At 42.0% G+C, this 21,868-nt stretch overlaps 1 protein-coding gene and 1 non-coding gene across 4 annotated transcripts; both read left to right on the top strand.

The window, feature by feature from the left end:
• The first annotated feature begins 4,386 nt into the window (after positions 1 to 4,386).
• On the top strand, positions 4,387 to 20,605 carry SLC24A1 (solute carrier family 24 member 1). Of its 3 annotated transcripts, none has more exons than XM_085308576.1 (9): positions 4,387 to 5,336; positions 7,150 to 7,212; positions 8,227 to 8,335; positions 14,706 to 14,792; positions 16,679 to 16,782; positions 17,498 to 17,695; positions 18,050 to 18,139; positions 19,017 to 19,183; positions 20,349 to 20,605. In XM_085308576.1, the coding sequence occupies exons 1-9, from the start codon at positions 4,413 to 4,415 to the stop codon at positions 20,596 to 20,598; spliced, it is 1,992 nt and encodes a 663-aa protein (XP_085164702.1). In that variant the 5' UTR covers positions 4,387 to 4,412; the 3' UTR covers positions 20,599 to 20,605. The 3 variants fall into 3 exon arrangements, with proteins under 3 accessions (XP_085164702.1, XP_085164701.1, XP_085164700.1); XM_085308575.1 differs by having other exon boundaries at positions 16,676 to 16,782; XM_085308574.1 differs by having other exon boundaries at positions 16,673 to 16,782.
• A 361-nt stretch (positions 20,606 to 20,966) lies between these two features.
• Positions 20,967 to 21,080, top strand: LOC146593740 (U5 spliceosomal RNA). Its single transcript, XR_014896323.1, has one exon. It is a non-coding gene; the product is annotated as a U5 spliceosomal RNA (small nuclear RNA).
• The last annotated feature ends 788 nt before the right edge of the window (positions 21,081 to 21,868 follow it).

Raw genomic sequence — 21,868 nt, 5'->3', positions numbered from 1 at the left:
CGGCCCGGCCCGGCCCGGCCCGCCGGAGCCCCCGCGGAGCGGCCGTAACGCCTGAGGTGAAGCGGGGCTGCAGCAGCGCTGCCGCGGCCTCGGCGGGGCACGGAGCTCACGTTGCTCTTCAGCTGGAGCTTGCAGCTCCGAGGGTTCCCGCTCTCCCGAGCCGGGCGGTCCGCAGCGGCCTTCCCCCCGCAGAGCGCGGCTCCCTCGGACCTCCACGCTGCGTGTTCTGGGGATCAGGCCCCAGGGACGGCTGCATCGCCCCGTTCTGACACAGACGGGGTTTTTCAGTCACTGAACAAACATCAAGGAGCTGGAGAAGTCTCCCCAAAAAAAGCAAGAAACCCCTCTGGAAGGCTCCGACACGGAAGGGCRTGAGGTCTGACTGTGACCCGAGAGATTCAGCAGGGAAGGGAGAAAGCTCTTTTCTCACCTCTTTAACGGAAGCGTCATTCAAGGCGTCGCTGCGGGAAGGAGCGAAGGCCGCGCTCAGAGAAGTGTCACCCAGCCCTCAGCTCTGCCGCGGCGTTCAGCTGGGACGGCCGCCCGCCTGAGCTGGACTAGAAGCGAGAACGTAGAGATCAGAGGCWGCGTAACCCAGTCCCATCGTACGTGGCAAACCCTTAGCTCAGCTGGTAGCTCGGGAGGCCGCTGGAGCAGCGCTCTGTTAGTTCCACCGCAGCTGCCGCGCTTGTAACAGCAGCGCATGAATTCAGTRCGTAGAACAAGGGCATTTTATGTCCCAAAACGTAAGGACCTAGTGCCAGTTTAGGCTTCTTTACATAACTTATTTTGTGAAACGATCCCATGCAGCACCAAAACACATTAACGCCCGGAGAGACTGGGCTCAGTAAGGAAGAACTGATCCCCCATTGCTAGTTTTCCCTGTTCAGGCAGTCAGGGTTTTGTACTGTCTTTGTAAGCACACAGGATTGCACCCAGACTCCCAACAGTTGTTTGTTCTGCTTGAAACAGTCTGCAGAACTCTGGCCAACGATGCAGGTGCAAAAAATATAGAAAATACTTATGTCACATTTGGGATCTTTTTTCTGAAGAGAGAAATCGCAAATGGATATTTCTGTTGAACTAAAGCAGATTAAATGGGAAAGTAGTTTCAGAATTCAAGAATGGTTAGAAAGAATTAAAAACAGACCTAAACTTACAGATGGAGCATTCCCAGCAGTTATAATGAGAACAGTATCTGCAAACTTCCCCAAGGTGCCTGAGAAACAGCTAGCAGGCCCAGATGAAATCCTTGTTGAGGCAATCAACTTTTACATTTCCAGGAAGTTTCGAAAACCCTTCCAAAACTCATGTTTGGAATGAGATGATTTGAAGAAGACCAAGAACTTAAATACACAGAAGATTCAGAAGTTTTTTTCCCCTAAGAAAACTGTCATCAAGTACTATTAATTGCAAAAAAATAGGCTGCAGCAAGGACTTACAGAACTCAAGATTATCTTGAAAAGGAAGTCAAGGGAACACAGTGGAAGACAGGTTCTTGGATAAGGAACTAGGCCATCAGAAGAACTGAGTAAAAACAGATCATTTATGACTGCTGGTTTCATGAGGTCAAGAAATCCCTCCAAAAATAATTTGCCAGTGAACATGAATTCATCACAAAAGCGCATCAGAGTTAAAAACAATCACTGGGAAAGAAATAGCCCTGGAAAACTGATCACTTGGAGTCCTGTTAATACCCTGATTTCTGATATGCATGAAGTGTCTAACCAGAATCATTATAACCTGAAGCTGAAATTCATGACGTTTTGCACAATTGTAAAATGGCACTTTTATCATTAAAACAAAAGAAAACTCTAATACTGCATATATTACAAGTAGTTCAGTTAGATGTCAGTATTATGAAAAACACTGCTACAGTAAAGATTTTTATACATAGAAAAGAAGCTAAGAAAATGTATCACAATTGGCTTATGGAATTCTTCTCAATTAAGTAAATACAGGAGTAAGGATGGAGGCTTCAACAGACTGTGCAGGAAAGCTTGGAGGTATGTACCCCTGCAAGACTGTCTCTACTAAGACAAGAGAAACAGCACAACAGTTTGCTTTAAAAAACATCAAATCATCATTTTGTTGTTCTCCTGTGATAAAACTGCTGATTAGAGTTTTATGAAATCCTTAGCTGTTAACGTTATTGTTTCTTTCGTTGTGAGGCCATGCCACAACAGTGCCACCTCGTACAAAGTAGTTACTGAATGCATCCTTAGGATGCCCTGCCAGGTAGGGGCAGCCTGCGCTCAAGGCCCTGCCGCCATCCCTCTGCCTGGGTGATCATGATGTGGTAACCCAGGGATTTTTTTGGCAGTGCAAAGCAGACTTAAATTGTGGCAAAGGCCAGCAAAGCTCGGCCCGGAGCCTGCCTGGCCTGTCTGCTGTATGGGACACTTGAAAACAAAGCTCTGTGCAAAAGAGCCTGTTAACAGTAGGGGAAAATATCGTGTTGAGGTGACCGTGCTCCATGCAGAAGATCAATTGATTTACCCTCAGCAGCAGACTGCCCTCCTCCATAGCTGCCATCAGAATGATACATTTCTCAGACTAGGTGCTTTTATTCATATATCCATATTTTATGKGTTGTAATGCTGATAATTGGCTGCTCTGATAATGAGAATAACCTGTAGTAGCAGACAAAGATATTGGCTTCAGAGATAGACCCAAACCTATGCAATACTATTTAATCCTCTTAGGGACTGTAGGTATTAAAGTGGATTGGCTCTTCCTCCAGTAATATGTCCTTCACACCTGACCCTCTCTTGTATTAGAATTTAGCTAGGAGAGGCATAGTGAAAATGGGATCATTTTCATCTGCCTCTCTCTGCAACAGCATCTCCCATCTGGCTGTTAAGTACCAAAGAAGCATTCAGCATTACTGACAACCATTGGTACTCCCCTTCCTCTTGAACAGCATCTTCTGAAGGTAAGCTGTGGAGATCCTTGTGATTGCTTGAAATCTCTCTTGACTGAAGCAGTCTAACTAGGGTGAAAGAATTTGATCAGGGTAATACTTGTAAGAGAGATACACTCTATAGAAGAGCTAATAAATTTACAAGACTAGAGAAACAAGGGGGGCAATTGTCAGGTACTGAGAAAAGCTAGAGAGCTCTMATAATTCATTCTAGCTTTGTATATATTTCTGCTTGCAAAGAGTCTTTTAGGCAGCTCATTTTGGAAAGAAGTAAAATAGAATGRTTAAAGAGGGATGTGTACATGCATCTTCTGTTCCCTACATGTCTTTCTTGTTACTATTCTTCATTTCATTTTTATTAGGAAGGGTTACTGCCTACTAATTTGTTATACATATTGTATTATGCAATTCTGCCATATGCGTGCTCRTGTACTTTTACATACCCAAAGCAAAGCTTGTATCATCTATTTATCTAGGTACTCCTATGACCCTCTATTACTGTTGCCTTAGTGATCCTCCCAACTATTTAAAAGAAGATAATAATGCCTGTCTTGCAAGAAATTTAGGCTGATTACTTCACTGGGTGTTATGCAAGAGGGTAAGTGTGTGCTAACTTGCATGCAGAGCTTATCTGAGAATGGCTTACAAAACTGTGATTCACATCCAGCTCAACGATAACGTAACAGTCCCACTCTGGGGAAAAAATCCATTTACAGTGCTRTTTCAAGGTACAGCACTCAAGCAGTGCTGAAGTGTAAATTTTGTCCAGACCCAAATCACTGTCTCCCTATTGTCACATATGTGGACTCTGTCACTCTGGCATTTACAATTTGTATTCCTTTATAAATGCTGTTCAAATAATTATTCAAGATATGCTATTTTTTCCCCTAATAAAAGGAATGATTACAGTTCCACTTTGCCTCTTTTGATTTCTTCAGAAAGGTTTGAAAAGATGTAGTCATAGAAACAAATGGATGCTCAACACACTGAGTTTTACTAGGGCCAAGTCTTCTTCCTACTCTTCTCAATCTGAAAGAAAAAAAAATCACCATTTGCTTGGTTTGTATCTTGTGGAAGTGCAAGACTGGAAAGCCACAGAGCAGTGTAGCTGGGAACCATCAAATAATTTTCATGCACTCCTCTCTATTCAGCCAAACCTACAACTATCCATCAGCATATCCTCCAGTAATAAAAAGCAAGATTAAAATCTGGGTCTAGATCTGACTTTGCTAGTTCAGGTCCATTTCTTTTTATTTAAAATAGAAAAGCACTCACTGAGGTAATGTTACCCACACAATGCGAAGTGGCAGTACTGTATTTTTCACACTAGACCTTCTTTTGCAGGATTCTACAGTTTGTGTCATACAGTTTCACTCCTGTTGCTTAAGATCAGCTAGAAACTCCAATGGCGGATGTAAGTGCAAATTGCTGATCAAGAGAAGTCTTCACTGGCTTCTGGACACGGGTCTGATTTTTGAACCTTTAGGAAATGAATTTACCACGGAGAAGGCGGCTACAACGGAACCGAATCTTTTTCTTGCTTGCCACAGTATTGGTCCTCTCTCTCTATCAGCTTCAGTTCAGCCCCTCTGGCCTTCCAGCACCACACACAGCCCCCCAACCCAAGGACTCTGTGAAAGTTACCTCCAGAGACCTCTCCAGCAACAAGACTGCCATAACAGGCAATGGCACAGCAGCACCCAAAATAAGACACTGTGTATATGTGGATCCTGAGCCAGCTGTGCCCATCACTACATCAGTGGACACAACACCACAAGAAGAAAATGTCAGTGCAAGCTACCCAGATGAAAAGCCAAAATACGAATCCAAAGCAGAATATCCCCAGGACCTATTCAGTGTGGAAGAACGCAGGCAAGGGTGGGTTGTACTTCACATCTTTGGCATGATATATGTATTTGTGGCCTTGGCCATAGTGTGTGATGAGTATTTTGTCCCTGCCTTGGGAGTGATCACAGAGAAGTTACAGATCTCTGAAGATGTGGCTGGAGCCACCTTCATGGCAGCAGGTGGATCAGCACCAGAACTCTTCACCTCCCTCATAGGTGTCTTCATCTCACACAGCAATGTGGGCATCGGTACCATTGTGGGCTCAGCAGTGTTTAATATCCTCTTTGTCATTGGCACTTGTGCCCTCTTCTCAAGGGAGATACTCCACCTGACATGGTGGCCCTTATTTAGAGACATCTCGTTCTACATTGTAGACTTGCTGATGCTCATCCTGTTTTTCCTAGACAGTGTCATTGATTGGTGGGAAAGCCTCCTTTTACTGACTGCCTACGCCACGTATGTATTCACTATGAAACACAATGTGTACCTAGAACAATGGGTGAAGCAGGAGCTGAACAGGACACTAAATACCGTGCAGGCAGCATCAGCAGAGCATATGCAGAAGGTTGGTGTCATTATTGTTCAGAGGGAAAGTCAGACATATTCATTCTAGCATAAATAAAGAAATCTGCATCTCCTTGACAAAGCGCATATTGAAACAAAACCTCAGAATACAGCTACTAGTCAGTAATTATAAAGTGATGGAAAAGCTATGTAGATAGAAGAAATTCTAAGAAATAAGAAAAAAATCCACTAAAAGGGAGTTCAATCAATGTGATAATTTAAGATACCAGTATGGGCCACTTACCTACTTTCAAGACAGGCATAGGKTTTTGATCAGTTGTTGTAAAGGAGTTTAAGAAAAAACAAAAACTTTATAACCCATTCAGAAACGCATCAGTCTGTGAACAAAACAGTACATTTTTTTGCTAGAGAAAAAAAGGTTTCTGATAAGAAACACTGTCCAAGCCTTCTKCAGATGAGATAGGGTTGTTAAAAAAAATTTCTCTTTTCTAATGCTAAAATTGTGTGTGCCACTGTGGTGCTAGTGGTATCACTTGATACCCAATCTACAGCATAGAAGGAGATCTGGCAGCCTTCAGCAACTCTTGTCACCTCTCTCAATCAGCATTTGATAACAAGCTCTAAACATCCAAATTCCATTTCTATGCATTGACTACAGCTGTGTGTGCTCAGAGACAATTCTTTATGCCACTGGTGCTCAGACAGGGAGGTTTGCGGCTGTAACTACACCATCCAGGTGTAGTAGAGACCAGGGCCCTTAACTTCACCACCTTTTGAAGGAAGAGATGACTACTTATACATACAAAGGCAGGCTGTCTGAAGGCTGTTCCCAGAGGCATTTAACCTTTGTGATCTGGCAGATTTGGCCAGGACGTGGTATCTAGAACACTTGGGACTTTATCTTCCTGAACCTGCCTGGCCACTTCTTGCTCCCCATTCTCCCAAATGCTCCCACTGCCTCCTTGTCCCAGGCTAGTGCCAATTCTAGAGCAGAGACCGCTGGATTGAGCTCCATTTCAAAYTGTCCTCTAGCATTGTCATGTTTTAGAAGTCAGATGTGCATCACTGGCATGCAAGCACATTTTGCCCCTCCTGGTCTTGGTGCTCCCTTCACATAATATGAGGAAAGAAAGGAAGAGGGGTGAAGATACTTGAAATTATGGCAAATAGAGGCAAACTTCCTCTCCTCCCAGTCTGTCTTCCAGCTGGGGTTCATGGCTGGGGGTCCAGGAAGTCATGTGCTACATTCCAGAGGRGAAACACATCTGCAAGTTACTTTATCTATACACACATATCAATCACTATAGGCACCATAGCCATGATCTCAAATTGAACCCAGCCCTTCAGCATCAACGAAACAAATCCTCGCATTCTGAGTTTACAAGAGAACTCTCATTAGCATATAGCAGCACGACACAGAGMTGCTGGATCTAACCTGTGGGGAAAGTAAATAATTTTATGGAAAGTAAGGCTAATCAGTAGAAAAAGAGACCCCTTTGCATCTTCTCTCTTCCTCTCTTGGAAAATGGGTCAGGAGATAGATACTTGGAGATGAAGTCTGGGGCTGCCTCCATCTACAGGAATCAGATGGTAGAGGCCATTTGTGTCTGTCTGTCTTAGAGTACACACATCCACACTGAGGGGCTGTAGGCAAARTCCTGTCTCTCTCAGTGGTCACAAGGTTTTGAGGAAGGCACATGGCTTTGGCTCTTTCAGTAGCATCAATGCACAGTTATTTATATTAACTCTCCCACTTTCTGACAGACATTGGCTTGAAGAGCCATCATTAGATGCTGTAAGAGCTGGTGAGGCTGTAATTGTATTCAGTACTTTTCATTCTTGTTTGTATTCAGAAAAGCAACGGGGCAGTTGCAGATGACGGAACAAAGAAACCAGCAGATGGAAAGAAGCTGCAGGTAAGTTTAAGCAACTTAACAGGTATAGTTACAGGTACAGTTACTATATTTTTAACCCCTCACTAYATCAGGTAGGGAATAAAGGTGCCATCTTCTCTTTCAAGAAACCTGGACCAAATCTTACCACAGAATCAACCATCCTCGGCACAGTATCCACAGCTTAATTAACAGGACATCTGGCTGAGTTGTGTCCTCAAAGGAATTTTTTAAAAACTGAGAGATTACACAAATGGATTTGATTAGCAGGGTGCTATTCATTCTACGCTTTAAACAGAATGAAAAGTGTATAGAGAAATTGGAGTATATATTTTCTTACCCTGTTTCATGGCTAACTTTCCTCGTGGGCTCCYAGAGCAGTTGCTGGTAGGGTATGTCCCTCCCTGAAGTGAACACTGAAGATTCCTCCGCTCCTGGATAAATTCCTGACGCACTGTCTTCCCAGCGGCTGGCCAGGCACTGCGTGGAGAGGCCTAGCTGGCCTAGAGGCTGCATATGTAACATAGCAGGTGTTAGCTTCCTCGTGTGGATGCTACTTTTTTCCCTGTGCACTTAGCCTAGTTGAAAGCTCATTAGGACTCTGGCGTGCTGCACTGACATTAGGAACAGAGCAGCAGAGCTTTCCAATTAAATCAGGAAGCTTGATGTGACTGTATTATTATGGTACAGCAGCATATACATCTACGGAATTACCGATTAGCTGACAACTAAAAGCACTGCGTGCTTTGACTTTTACCATCTGTAATAACAATAGTGCTGCTGACTCCATTGCATATATCTAAGGACAGACTGGCCTGCTATCTCAAGAGCATGTCTCTTGCTGTAAACTGTCAGTACTCTTAGCCAGTCTGTAAACTTGAACGCAGACGCTGTCTAAAATCCATGCTGAACTTGTTCATTGGGTGAGGAAGATCAGGTTCCAGAGACGCGTATCCCAGCTCAGAGATGAATTGACAGAAAYGGTTTGTGAAGAACATGCTATTGATTGCTGTGTTGTACCTTTATTCTGTTCTGTAGCCTACATCAGCCTTACAGCGAGGCAGCAGCTCAACCTCCCTACACAACTCCCAAATGCGCAGCACYATCTTCCAACTCATGATCTACACCCTGGACCCCCTGGCAGAAGGTGAGTGAATGCTCCACATCAGCAGGACTTTGTTTTGCAGTCCTGATCTCAGAGCAGTRTAACAGGGCGTGTTTTTTGCTGGTGGAAGGCAGCACCACTGAATGCAAACCAAYGAAATCAGCTAGGCTCTAACCCAAGAAGACTATGGCTCTGCTTATAGCTGGACTTCCTTCTTTCACTAGAGTCCTTGTGCACAGAGCAAAAGGCAGGGAATTTCTTGTCACAAGAGCTCTTTTTACAACAATTCTCCCTCTCCTCCCTCCTATTATCCCCAGTCTAATTGCAAATACATAATAAGAGGCAGAAAATGAAGATTTCAGCAGATCTATTTGTGCTATTGTCCCAAACATTTTTTCCAGAAAATGATTGTGCATGGAAGATTATAAATGCTTTGAAGACTGACATTTTCTTTTTACTAAGTTGTAATTAATTTAGTGTTATAAGGAGACAGATAAGCTTCAGTAGGCAAATTGTTACTACTTTGATAACAAATTAAGAGCCTTACAGTCACGACCCAGATTATCACTCCCTAGCAAGATTAGTCTTGCTTGTAACCCTAGTCTTTCTTATGAAATACTTTTTATCTCCTCATATTTCCCAGTATGATGATACAGTTATTGGCAGGGTTTATAGGTGTTTAAAACATAAGCTAATTATGCCATTGATATATTTCTACCTCTCTAGCAAGTAACAGTCATTTCTAATAACAACAGCCCCACTTGAAGTAAGATTACAGCTTTTGCATGTATTAAGTTAGGGACTCAACAAAACATACTTGAAATGCAGCTCTAAGCAGCACAGATTATGTCAGCTGAGGCAAGCTCTGCACCCCTAGGACATCTTCCCTCTCATTGCATGGCTAGCAAGGACAAACACCTCGCTTCTCAGCCCTGACACCAGCTCTGCCTGTGCTACATTGCTGCTACTGTCACCCTTGAAGGAGCATCAGGGCATGTAGAACAGCTGCTGTTACTGGGGTCCTACCATCAGTGACAATTACTGCAGTCTCCCATCTTTTGCTCTCCCTCTGACAGCAGGAACAGCAAACATGATTTACAGGCTTCCTCTGTCTCATACTATGTCACARCTCACTTGCACTTTCTTAGCTTAGTCCTGATCTCTGGTCTTGGAATTGCAACATTCAGCTCTGCCTACATTTTCTGAGGAAGAGCTAAATCAAACTATTAGCTTCACTTATAATAGACATGAACACAGGRAGAACCCGTTACCTATGTACCTCTTCAGCTGTGCACACAACCCCGCACAAGGCATAAACCAGAAGAGGAAGAAGTCAAAACCCTTTAAGAATTCTTTTTGATAATGGTTAAAAATCCCAGTTGAAATCTAAAACACACAGTAGTTTCCCATTATGATAGCTAAGCCAAACAATGGCATATAAAAGAAATGCTACCAGCCAGTTTTTGCTGGGGGAGGGAAAACAGATCATCTTTATATACTCCAGGGAGAATCTCTGATCCATATGCAATTTAGACCAACACTGAACCCTTCCGAAAGCCCACCTGCAACACTGTTTTTACCAAAAACAGTATCTGCAGTACATTGCAGGCRATGAGCCAAACCCCCAGGGACCAGCTCAGGACTAAAAGGCATTTTCTTTTAAAYTGCCCAGGCTGTAGAAAGGACAGCTCTCCAGACTGAGTCATTGTCCACAGACTTTTAACATGCTGCTCTGTATGAACGTCAATTCAAACACATAATGAAGGTTTATTTTCCAAGAAATGGAGAAGCATATTAAAGATATATTTTCTTCTTAAATGAGGGTTTTCTTTTGTAGTTCAGCACATGCCCCTCCACTGCCCTACTTGTTCTAAAGGGATTATCTGTTGTACCATTCAAATAGAGATTGAAGCTAAGCGGATAAACACCTCTCATGTCTATCATTGAGGTTACAAAAAGGACTCTCCAGATCAAACTTTCAGCAGCAAAAACTGATCGAGTGAACAAAGATGGCTTGATAAGGACAGCAAGGACCCTCCAAAACCTTCTCGTGTTCCCTGCACCTCTTCATGTCCTTGTGCTCTAGCTGAGGACAGCTGCAGCTGTCTGGCGAAGTGCTGGCAGTGCCTGCCTGCCCCAGCCTAGTGCATGCTTGGCTTTCTGGTCCAGGCTGATGTCCTCTGTGTGGTGAAACTCTGGGACCTCAGCACGACTTGTGGGGTACCAAGGCTAAGGAGAGCACTCCAGTGCTGCCGGAGCTAGTGCAGCCCAGGACACTCCACAGGGGCTTCTCAACAACGTTGTGAGCTTTTAGCCTTCCTAAGGGACTGCATACTGAATAAAGGGAACTATTGGTGATTTTGGATCCTCTCATTAAAAAAAAAATCCAGAAAGAAACAAAAAAACATCCACCCTTCTCATCTCATTTAGACTAGACTGGCTTTGAGTTATTGTGTCTGTAAGCTGCAGCCRCTAGATGGAAGTGTGACCACATGTACATAAGTCACAGCTGTGACAGTGGGCTACAGTTTCTTCAGAAGGAGGTTGTTATTTTACAGACCCTTTGCTATAAGAATGCAACAGAGTTAAGGGCATAGTCTCTGCCCCAGGTACATGTCTGTTGCACTGAACATTGCCAGAACAGACACAGCTGTTTTAAAAAAGGTAACACTAAAGAAAAATACTTCCGTAGAATGTCATCGGAAAAGGAAGGATTTGAGAGCTCCCCATTCATGTTAACAGCACTGCAGCTCTTTAGTACCCTCAGGGCAGCTGGGGGCCTAATTCTCATTGATCATCATCAAATTCCTTCTCTTTGCAGTGTGTACAGAGCTGCCTGAACCAGGCACATTTCTGTAATYAAGCTGCAACATAAAAGATGATCCCATCTGTCCTCAAGGATCCTTGTTCYTTTTACTTGCCAACTTCTGTAACATCAGCATTTAAAGGCTGTGGTAAAGAAAACTCTACAAAAGAAAAATGTTGCCAACTATTTCTCATCAGCTCTTAACCTACTGAAAGCGATCTCTGTAGGGTTTTCTTCCTTATGCTGCAGTTGCATTTTAGCTGGCGAGCACAGAAACTGTTTCAGGGCAATGAGTGTCCAAAACATGTTAAACTGCCAGCACTGTGCCTTCAAAACAAGCTTCCAGAGGCAGAGGCCTTARAAATAAGCCAGAAGTGCAGAAACACAAGCTTCCTTTCCCTACTCTTAAAACAACACCAGTTGTGAAACATTCTCATCTGAACAGTGGATTAAGTTCAGATTTTTATTTTTTTAATTCGGAACAGATCATTACTTTCCCATCCTTTCCTGTGTTGACAGCAGGCTAGGGTTTTTACTTTAAAAGCCCTAATACTTGCTTAACCCTATGCATTATATTTTTGATAGAAACTTTTATTTGTGCCATTTTTTAAAAATGGGAAATTTCTAGCAACTCTAGTCTTTCCCCTCCACTTTCTCTGACAGTGGACAGAAGCAGAGCTYGTGACCTTTTCAAGATCTTCAGGCTAGACACTGGAGGGAACTGTTGGGGAATTAAGAAGAATGTAGATTTTGGGAATGACTGAGGGGCCTTCTCATTTCTGAAATCTCCTGATTTCTGTAGTATGGTAGAACATACTACAGTTTTGCCATCAGATTATTCTTTAAACTCTAGCCATACAAGGAAGACAACAGAAATCTGCTTTTATTTTTGAATGAAGGCCAAGTAAGGTCATCAGAGCTGTCTACCCTCAGTATGTCCCAATTAAAGAACTAAGGATTTTGGAAATTAGACTAGACTAAAGCAGCAGACAGTACTGTAGCAGCTTCAGCTAGAAGACTGCAGACAGCTACATTTGCTCCTTGCTTCACTGGTATTCAATCTTTTGTATCATGCTTCCTCTTAAAATAAAGGGACAAAAAGATTTTAAGTACAGTTTTAGGACACCACAAACTCCAAATCCTCCATGTTCATGCCAAAATTTAAAGAAAAAGTCCYCAAGCCTATGCTATAAATTAGTCTCGTTGGATTAAATATAAGGAAATTACAAGAGCCAAACTCAAGACTGAAACTCAGCTACAACCTTAAATTCACACTAGATGCTGTCAATCCACAGGGTAAGGACCTGCCTGAAGGCCMTCTCAGAGCCCCTGGACAAAGGGGGCTTTGTCCTGTGGGACTGGTTATCAGACRAAGTGGCAGAGTTACCAGAGGAGCGAGTGCCTGAAAGTCAGCAACAACCTTTTTGCCCACTTAATCTCAGAAATAGGTCTTGGGGCATTACCAGGGCAGCTGGAGATTCACTGATGCAGACTTCGGTGCAAACCTAGAGCAGCTCAAAGGAAGATCCCCGCACACCCAGCAGGAGCACTGCCTGCCTGCAGTGCCCTGAAGCACAAGTTCTTCCCCAGCGACATGCTCCTTGGCCACAGCAGAACYGGTGGCTGCCACAAGCAGGTTAGGAGCTCTGTGCTGCCCTGCTGAGCAGAGCTGGGCTMAGCCAAGGTACTAGCAAGGACTGAACTGACAGCTATCCTTCATCCCCCTGCTGACCTTCAGATCTGGCCTGCTTATAGCCACCTCTTCCTCCAATCTCAGTTCACTCTGCATGAAATGTGTGTCAGAGGAATTAACACCTTTTTAAGTGAGGCTGATCTCATGAGAACTGGATAGCAGCCTGAACCTAATCCATTTATCCTGATAGAGAGATGCTCTCAGGCTCCACTCTGGTCAGTACTCACAGCTTGCAGCCTAGGTGAGAGCAGAAAGCCAGGAGCCGGAATTTATATAATCCCTCYGAGGCTGGGCCTGACCGCCCTGACCCTGCTGACAGCAGCTTTTGCAACAGCTCCCAGGAAAAGCTGAACAGAGAGATGCCATTGTCCCATGGTTAGAGGATGAGACTAGCAAAGGGTCACCGCCTTGTTGCTTTGCACAGYTGAGTATGCTTGTGCTCAGCATCAGCAGAGGGAAAACTGAGTAAAATGCTTCACTCCCCTCCAGTAGGTTTCAATGCCAATAAATGGTGGTGAAGTGGGGAGGTAGGCTTCTTGGCCTTCCCTCCTTGTTCAAAAGAGGAGGGCTCGGCAGCTCATCTCTCTCCAGCCGTTGCTGTTTTCAGGGGAAATGACATTTAATGAAAAAAWGTGTTCAGATGTCCTGTCAGACAACGACAGGAATCGGACAGCAAGGCCTGTCTGAGCCAGTCCCAGTTATTAGACATATATCCAGAGTACATTGATTGTGACAAGGTTCAGCTCACAGCTGAAGATCCGCCTGCACRGCTTAGGGCCTTATACCTTCTGTTTCTATTAACTCAGTAACATGTCGATGAATAAAGCGACGGGGGCTTTGCCCTTGAGGCAAAGGGCATCAACAAATTCTTGCTGCACAGTTGACAGTACTGTAGACTAAACCAGTGATAAAGCTTTCAGAGAAAATTAATTTACAGTCTTCCACGCAGGCCAAACATAGCATGGCCTTCCATCTCTATTAAAACTGCCGATTTCTTGTGGCTACTGTCCAYGTTCAAACCCTATGACCCTTATCTTAATCACTGGGTAGCCAGTGGCCAACAGAGGATATAGATTAAAGTAGGGRCTTGGAACTGATGACTTGGTCACTGGCCATGACAGCAGGAATTAAGCCATTTAAGCATAGCATCTAACATCTAACCACGGAGGGACACACTGTTTCACAATTCACTGTATAATAATAAAGCAGTTCACATGAGCATGACACAAATTATAGTGGGAGAAGTCCTCATCAGTCCCAGAAATACACAACTGGACACTGCACTGGTGAAGATCTGGTCTCTTGGGTAGCCCTTTGCAGAATAGCCTGGACCACGTTGAATCTGGATACCAGGAACTGGAATTAATTGTGGCAGAGAAGACACTTTCAGACTCAGATAAATCAATCATTTTCCAGATAATTGAAATGGAGAAGGCTTTTCTTGTTCCTTGCCATCAGGTCGCCAGGCTGCAAGCAGCAGCCTCTTCCAACAGCCACATGGCAGAAGGAAGGTGTCATTTTTAGCTTGCATATAATCAAGCCTGAACAGTCAACAGTCCTTTAGGAACTAAATGATACTGCATCAAAATTCTTCCTCTATTCTTTCTGCAGTTGCTCCTGCTGAAGCACAGATATCTCCTATATTACTGAATTGAAAAAGATTCCATCTTCTCCTGAGATTTTTTGAAACATGAATGTACTGATTACATAGCAAATTGCTGGCATAATTATCATAGTACTAAGTATTTAAATATAACAATTATGATCCATTAACAGCAGCCAAAACTTTTAAGGCCACAGCCAGAAAGACAACTCATAAGTCTGCAATCCAGGTGGAAAAACAGGGTGAGCGTATCTGTATGGCAGTACACAWAGCTGACAACTGATGACGAATGCATCCTTCTCATTCACAGCAAAATTTAAAGACAAGGTTGACATCTTGAGCAACATAGCCAAGGCTAAGGTAGATGCTCTGAACAAACAAGGATCAAAACCAGAAGGTGAGTGCAAGAAAAGTCAGTGCTGTTTGCCTTATTTTGCATTGTAATCTCTCCCCTTCCCAGCCCTGAGCGCTTTTGACTGTCAAAGAAACACTACAGTGTGACACAAGTTTTCTCCTATTGATCACAGAACCTGCTGTAATGCAGCAGAAATAATTCAACATATACTAACAGTGGGCAATAAAAGCCACCCCTACAGGAGTCTAGGAGTGGTTAGTACARAAGGACCTAAACAGAAAGTGCTACAAGGAAGTAGTGTAAGTTACAATCACAAGAGTGGAAGAGAGAAAACCAGGCCATTATATACAACAATTGTGTGCTGCTATGCTCCTTGATCTTTGGTAGCYGCTGCAAATTAAGTGTTCTTTAAAACAATGTACCTCTGTTTTAGCCTAGAAATTCAGCATATTTGCAGAAGAGCGCTGGCTGACTCCTCCATAAAAATAGCTGACTTTGTCTACAACCACTCTAAGGGTCTGTGCATCCTCCCTTTAARTAGTTTTTGCTTTTTCTGTTTCACTAGTGATACACTGGCTATTTGAGATTATGCAGAGGGAGCAGCTAACCTGAGCTACAGTATGGATCTGTGTTGTCAGTGAACTTGGAGACTTTGAAAAAATAAGACAACTTTTGTGTGGAAGGTGCCACTTTCAGAAGCACAGAGCTGCAATACGATAGTCACCGGAGTATCTCACAACATCTGGCCTTGCCCATGCAAAGGGGACCAAATTTGAGGAAAATATTGTTTAAGAAACAAGTAAATCCTCAGCTGGTTCAAGTTATCATCACAACATTGTCTTCCCTGAACTATAAGTTTTCGTCCCACAACAAAATGCCCCACAAACCTTTCCGGTGATTGGACTGTGCACATCCCACAGGTGTTATCAATCTGTGCTACCAGTTTGTGCTGAAAGTGTCCCAAGTCTGCTGTCTGAAGGCCTGGTTCCAGAAATCCCAAATGGCACAAAAATACGTGCCCAAAAAGCTCCCCTCTAGACTGGTCCTCTAAAACAGGGCAAGGCACACTAGATCAGCTTACCCAGTTCAGAATAAGCTATCCAGCAATGCCCCATTTGGGTATAGTACATAGGATAACATGAGCTTACAGACCTGATGGATTTGCATATCTGGAGGGCATCCCTTAAGCTAAACAGCAACAGTGTAAAAAGACGGTTCTTACTGTGACTTTGAGCAGTCAGGCATTCTGTATTGCCTCTGTTGTGTTTTACTCAGGCTTCAATGCTAACCTTGTGCAGAGGTTTCCAGGTTCCTGGAACAGGTTAATACAGKAACAGCACAGAGGACATTGCAGTTATTTCCTTGTATGTGTCAGCACTTTACTATATGTATTTGAATATGTACCAATGATTAGAGATTAAAATTTGGCAGCACAAAACAATCATTTCTCAGGAGCCTCAAAGAATATCAGTCCCCTGGAGAATGCTCAGCACGACTAGAAAGAAGTGAAGCACAGCTTTACATCCCTTCTAGCTTTTAAGGATGGCTTTAATAAAACCTGCAGAATCTAGACTGAAACTTGAAAACATTATCGGTTAGAGAACAGATAATTAGCATTTCCCTGTTCTTATGTATGTGCCTCTCTGCAGTTTCAGAAGAAGTAATAACAGTGAYAGCTGGATAGGTGAAAGCTCCTACGATCGTATTAATTCTGAGCCACATGAGCCAGATTCTACCCGGCATTACTAATCACAATCCACAGCAGACAAGGGACAAATGCAGTTTTAAAGCAAGCAGGCTGGATTTGACCTGAAATGCTTCATATTTTTGTAGGAAATTCAAATCTCCCTGCAGATTAAGGGGAAGGTGACCACTTCACCATTAACATGACTGAAACCAGTATTCCTTCCTACCCTTTTTAGCAGAAGAGGAAAAGCAGGCACAATCACCAAACACTCTTCAGGTAACTCCTGCCAGTGACTCTGAACCCAGCAAAGACAAACACAAGGCAGACGCACCACAAGATGGACAGGTATTTAAATGAGGATCACAGGCAATGAGAGCTCAGTCCAAACGAAATGTCACACATGCGTTTTCCTTTCTCTCTGTTCTAGAGCTTTTGCTGTAGGACCCAACATGTTTCCCATAACTATCAGCCACAGACTGTGTTTCTGATAATGAAATAAATACCTCAGAGCTTATTTAAGGAGATAGCTCAACTATTTAGGCTTAAGGCTGAAGATAAATCAGATCAAAAATATGACCCCTTATTGATACCGTATTTTCTCCTCAAATGGCTCTTCTGGGGCCAGCCTTACTTTGGCTTACTTACTTACAGCCTTACTTTGGCTACCCAAAGTAAGTTACTATCAAACRTAACCGGAAGGTACGAGTGCCTGTATGCGATGCTTTCCTGTTTGTTTTCCTAACCATCCTTTCAACTGAAGTCACTGGGCTGTTCTGATCAGCAGAGGATGTTTTCAAAGCCAGACAGTAAATGCATTATTTCTGTCAAACTCCTGTCTAAAAGTTGAGTCTAGTTGATTGATACAAACTAGTTACTTACACAGGCATCTGCAAGGGAGGTATAGTCTGCCTGGATTTTGTCCCTCAACAGCAAGATGAGGGCTCTGGTTGACCTTGATCATTTTACAAATAAGACCTCTACCAAGGCAAGGCCATAGCAACTAAAGGCTATGAAGCTGCTTGTCAGCATGAAAACAAACACGTTTTTCTCTGATCCATAGCATTCTTCAGACAGCGATGACTCAGAAGACAGCAGCTCTGAGACTGAGGAAAGCAGCGATGACAGCACAGACGATGAAGAAAATGACGAGCCGTTATCTCTTCAATGGCCAGAAACTAGAAAAAAACAAGCTATTTACCTTTTCCTCTTTCCCATTGTCTTCCCTCTCTGGAGCACTTTGCCTGATGTTAGAAACCCAGTAAGAATCTATCTTCCTTCTGCTACTGGGTTCATTAACAGAACTATAGATTTCTTCTCATCAAGAAACCAGTGTCTGGTTTAATGGGAATTATTTGCTTAATTGCTGTCAACACTGCAGGGATTTGGGGCAGAAGCTCCAGCTGCAGCATAGCATAGCTCCATAGACTTAAAATCATCCAAGACTAGCAACAGTTGGTCATCTAACCAAGGTGACAAATCCAAAGACAATTTTAACAGAAACCAGGGTCCATGTTAAATCAATTGATTGCATTGGAGTGTTTCAACAGAATAGGTTTCATTGGGGTTTGTTACCTTCCTGAAAGTTTTTTTTTTTTTTTTTTAAAAAAAACAGGACTCAAAAAAACTCTTTGTCATCACATTTTTTGGATCCATCATCTGGATTGCAGCATTCTCTTACCTCATGGTGTGGTGGGCTCACCAGGTGAGGGGATTATTTTCTTTCTGCAAAAAAAGACTGTCTCAAAACATGTAGATGGATATATAGGGAACAATGTATCACTGTGGTATTCCATCTGATGAATTACAACTATAGTCATTTATCAAAACAGTAGAAACTTTGTTTTGGTAGAACCCAGAGGGAATTTTCAATTTCATTCTTTCCAATTTAACAAAGACTCATTATTTTTCAAAAGCTTCCATGGGAATTTATGCATCAGTGAAAAGAGAAGTGCAGTCAAGATTTATCTTCATCCTTCCTTTTCACTGATGAATGCTTCTGTGTAGAACATAATTACTCTTACCTAATTAAAATTCTAGGAAATACAGGTTCTGATTCTGGAAGCTGCTAAATGACCTCACTTCCCATTTCCTTAATATTTGCCTGGTGTTTGGGGAAGTAATACCTACTTTGCATCTTGTAGAATCAAATCCAGTTTGTATTTAGTGATATAATGCTCATCCACAATGCCATTGGTCAAGTCATAAATCCAAGAAGCATATAGTTTCACAATGCCTTCAGATCATACATAATTCACTTTAAATTAGGATGCCTTCTACCTTTAACCCCTCTTAGAATAGGCAGACTTCAGAGAGAGGAGTGTGCTGTTGTAACTGATTTCACCTTGTTCGGTCTTGGCAGCACTGTACCTTCCAGAGTACTGCTAATCTGAGATCAACGTACACTGCAAAAATGTAATTTTTCCATCATACAAAGCCAAAGGAAAAAAAAAGAGACATCAGATTTCAGGGAATTAAAAATAAAGTCCAAATATGACACAAAACCTAGAAAACTGAACAGAGCAATGAGATTCCATGTTCCAAAAATAACAAACCTATCCCACTTTGTTACTATTTCTTAGGTTGGTGAAACAATTGGAATATCAGAAGAAATTATGGGACTAACCATACTGGCAGCGGGAACATCAATCCCTGACCTTATCACCAGTGTCATTGTTGCACGTAAAGGCTTAGGCGACATGGCTGTCTCCAGCTCTGTAGGCAGCAATATCTTTGATATCACTGTTGGGTAAGTACTAGTCCAATGCTGAAAGTTGCATTTCTTCTGAAATACAAAATATACTGTTTCCTGCTCCAAACAAGTTCATAACTGATTTAATTTTAGCTGTAATTAAATGAGGGATAACTGGACAACTAGTTAAATGTATTTAAGCAACATAGCCAGGAAAGACAAATCTTTATCAACTCAGTGCAGAGTGAGTTAATTTGTACATAGTTCAGGTCATTGTTCTGCTGCTTAAAATAATTTGTATGTCCAGAGACACCACTATCTTAACCTAAGAACCTCACCAAGCTTTATTAATTGCACTGGTAGATAACAGGTGAAAATAATCGTGCACTARGAAAGCCAGAAACAGCAGCTGTCAATGGGACAAGAAACATCACTATGGGAAGAATATCACAGCAAAAAGGAAGTGCCTAAAACTCATTAACACCGCCTTTTAGTAGAAATTWAGTAAAACAATAAAGCAAGCTTTCCCCCTCCCCCTTTCAAAAAGGTGTTTAGATATTTGCTTATGAAATTGGATGAGGGGGCTGCAAAAAGAAAAAAGCAAGTAATTTTCAAAATTGTATGAAACTTAACTCCCCTGCAAATTACTGTTCAGTTTTCCTTCTAGGAGTCTCCTAGTTAACAGTACTCAAGGAACAGGCCTRGTCTGCCCCATACTACTTCACAGAGCAAGTTTCCCTAAGCGGAGTCTTTCACTGATACTTCTACTTTCAAACTTTCAGTTGCTGGTTGTGCTTAGCCAATAATCTAACAATGAATTTTCAAGCCAATACAAAATTACTTATTTTTCAGGACAAAACACAACAAATCTTTGGCTAATGTCGAAGATTCACAGGCAGGACACTTACCCACTAACTCAGAAACATTCAGATCCTGTGCAATTAAGGCACAAGGATCCTATAAACTCCTTTATAATAGGATGCTGAGGAACTTAATTCATAAGTATTATTTAAAAATCATTTCATATTCTTGCATTGCATTTGCTAGTGAAAGGTATTATTCTAAATACATTTTTGCACAAACAGCATCAATTGTAGATTTATGCTGAGATTTATCAAAGATCATGCATTGTTTTTTCTGTAACATTCTGGAAAAAATGCTTAGTTACTATGCAGAAATTGCCTTAAGATATTTATTTCAATTACTCTTCCTTTACTTGCAGTTTGCCAGTTCCTTGGTTCCTTTATTCTGTCTTCAATGGACTCAGTCCAGTTGCAGTTAGTAGTAATGGTCTGTTTTGTGCAATTGTTCTTCTCTTTCTAATGCTCCTGTTTGTAATCATCTCAATTGCTGCATGTAAATGGAAAATGAACAAAATACTGGGGCTCACTATGTTTGCTCTTTACTTTGTGTTTTTGATCATCAGTGTGATGTTGGAAGACAGGATAATATCTTGCCCAGTATCTGTATGACATTTGGACACCCCAAGAAATATTGTTCTTCTAAATAAGATACTGATATGTATACATCAAAAATCAAAAGGAGTTTATGGTAGCTGTTGTTCTACTGAATCAAAACTAAATTATAACATAAACTTACCAAGATTAAAATTAAAATATCTTTAATATATTAAAAAAATAATAAAAATCAAGTGGTGCATCTGCTTCTACTGTATTCATTAGGATTGAAAAAAAAAAATCAGATATTGAAGCAACCAATATCAAAGTACACTTTAGAAGACTCCTGGAAAGGCTGATACAGACGTGTTAAGTTTTCAGTGTGGCTGATCCCCTCAAGTTAATGGAGCTAATTTCCAGCACATAATGCATCACACTCAGGATTACTCTRGTTTCTCTTAAGATCGTATAAATCTTTGGCATTTTACTAAAGATTGCTGTGGAGAGGAACAGGCAAGAGTGTTTAAAATTTTTTTGAGGCTTCACTTCAGTGAAAAAATTTATTTTTTATTATTAATTTAACAAACTGCTTGAGCTCACTGAAGTCAATAAACTTCACTTCAGTGGGAASAAAAAATCAGACCTTTATGGTTTGTTCTACTACTTTGCTTAAAATCCCTGTGTGGACACACATTCTGCATTTCAGAASTGAACTCCCTTAAACTGCATAAAAGCAATGAGCCTCTATACACAACACATCATTTCCTAAGGTTTGCACTGTAGCTAGTTTGCCATGACTTCCCTATGCAGAGGGCAATATTCATCCTCTCARGTGAGAGCCCCTACAAAGCATCTACAGTGGGTACCTAACACACCTCCAAAAAGGTGTRCAATGATGTGATGCACATTGAAAGTGATGATTGTTGCTAGCCGCCCAAGACCACAGGAATAATAAAATTTTCMGGGAAAAAGCAAAGCAGTAAAAGTTATTTCTCCATGCAACAGAGAACAAAATTTGAAGCTGCACAGCAATCCACTTGGCTTCTTCTAAGCAGGCATCAAATCTTGCAATACACTCCCTAAAATTCATAGTAATTACAACCAATGCAGGTGTGACATCATATGGATTTACATCTCACTGTAAAGAGACTAAATGGATCTGAGTTAGAATATTAAACTGCAAACTAGTAAAAGTTAAAAATCAGGAAGTGGAAACATTACAATAAGAGGAAGTTGAAACGCTTGAGTTCTGTTTTCGTCCTGACACTAGCCTCCAAAATTTAGATTGTTGTGTCCAGCCCTAGTTCCTGTTTTTAGCACTATCTTTACACAATCATTATGAAAA

Source organism: Rhea americana, unplaced genomic scaffold, assembly GCF_003343005.1.
Source record: "Rhea americana isolate MKP2758 unplaced genomic scaffold, rheAme1 scaffold_28, whole genome shotgun sequence".
Taxonomy (NCBI): domain Eukaryota; kingdom Metazoa; phylum Chordata; class Aves; order Rheiformes; family Rheidae; genus Rhea; species Rhea americana.
This window is presented reverse-complemented; position numbering and strand designations above follow the sequence as displayed.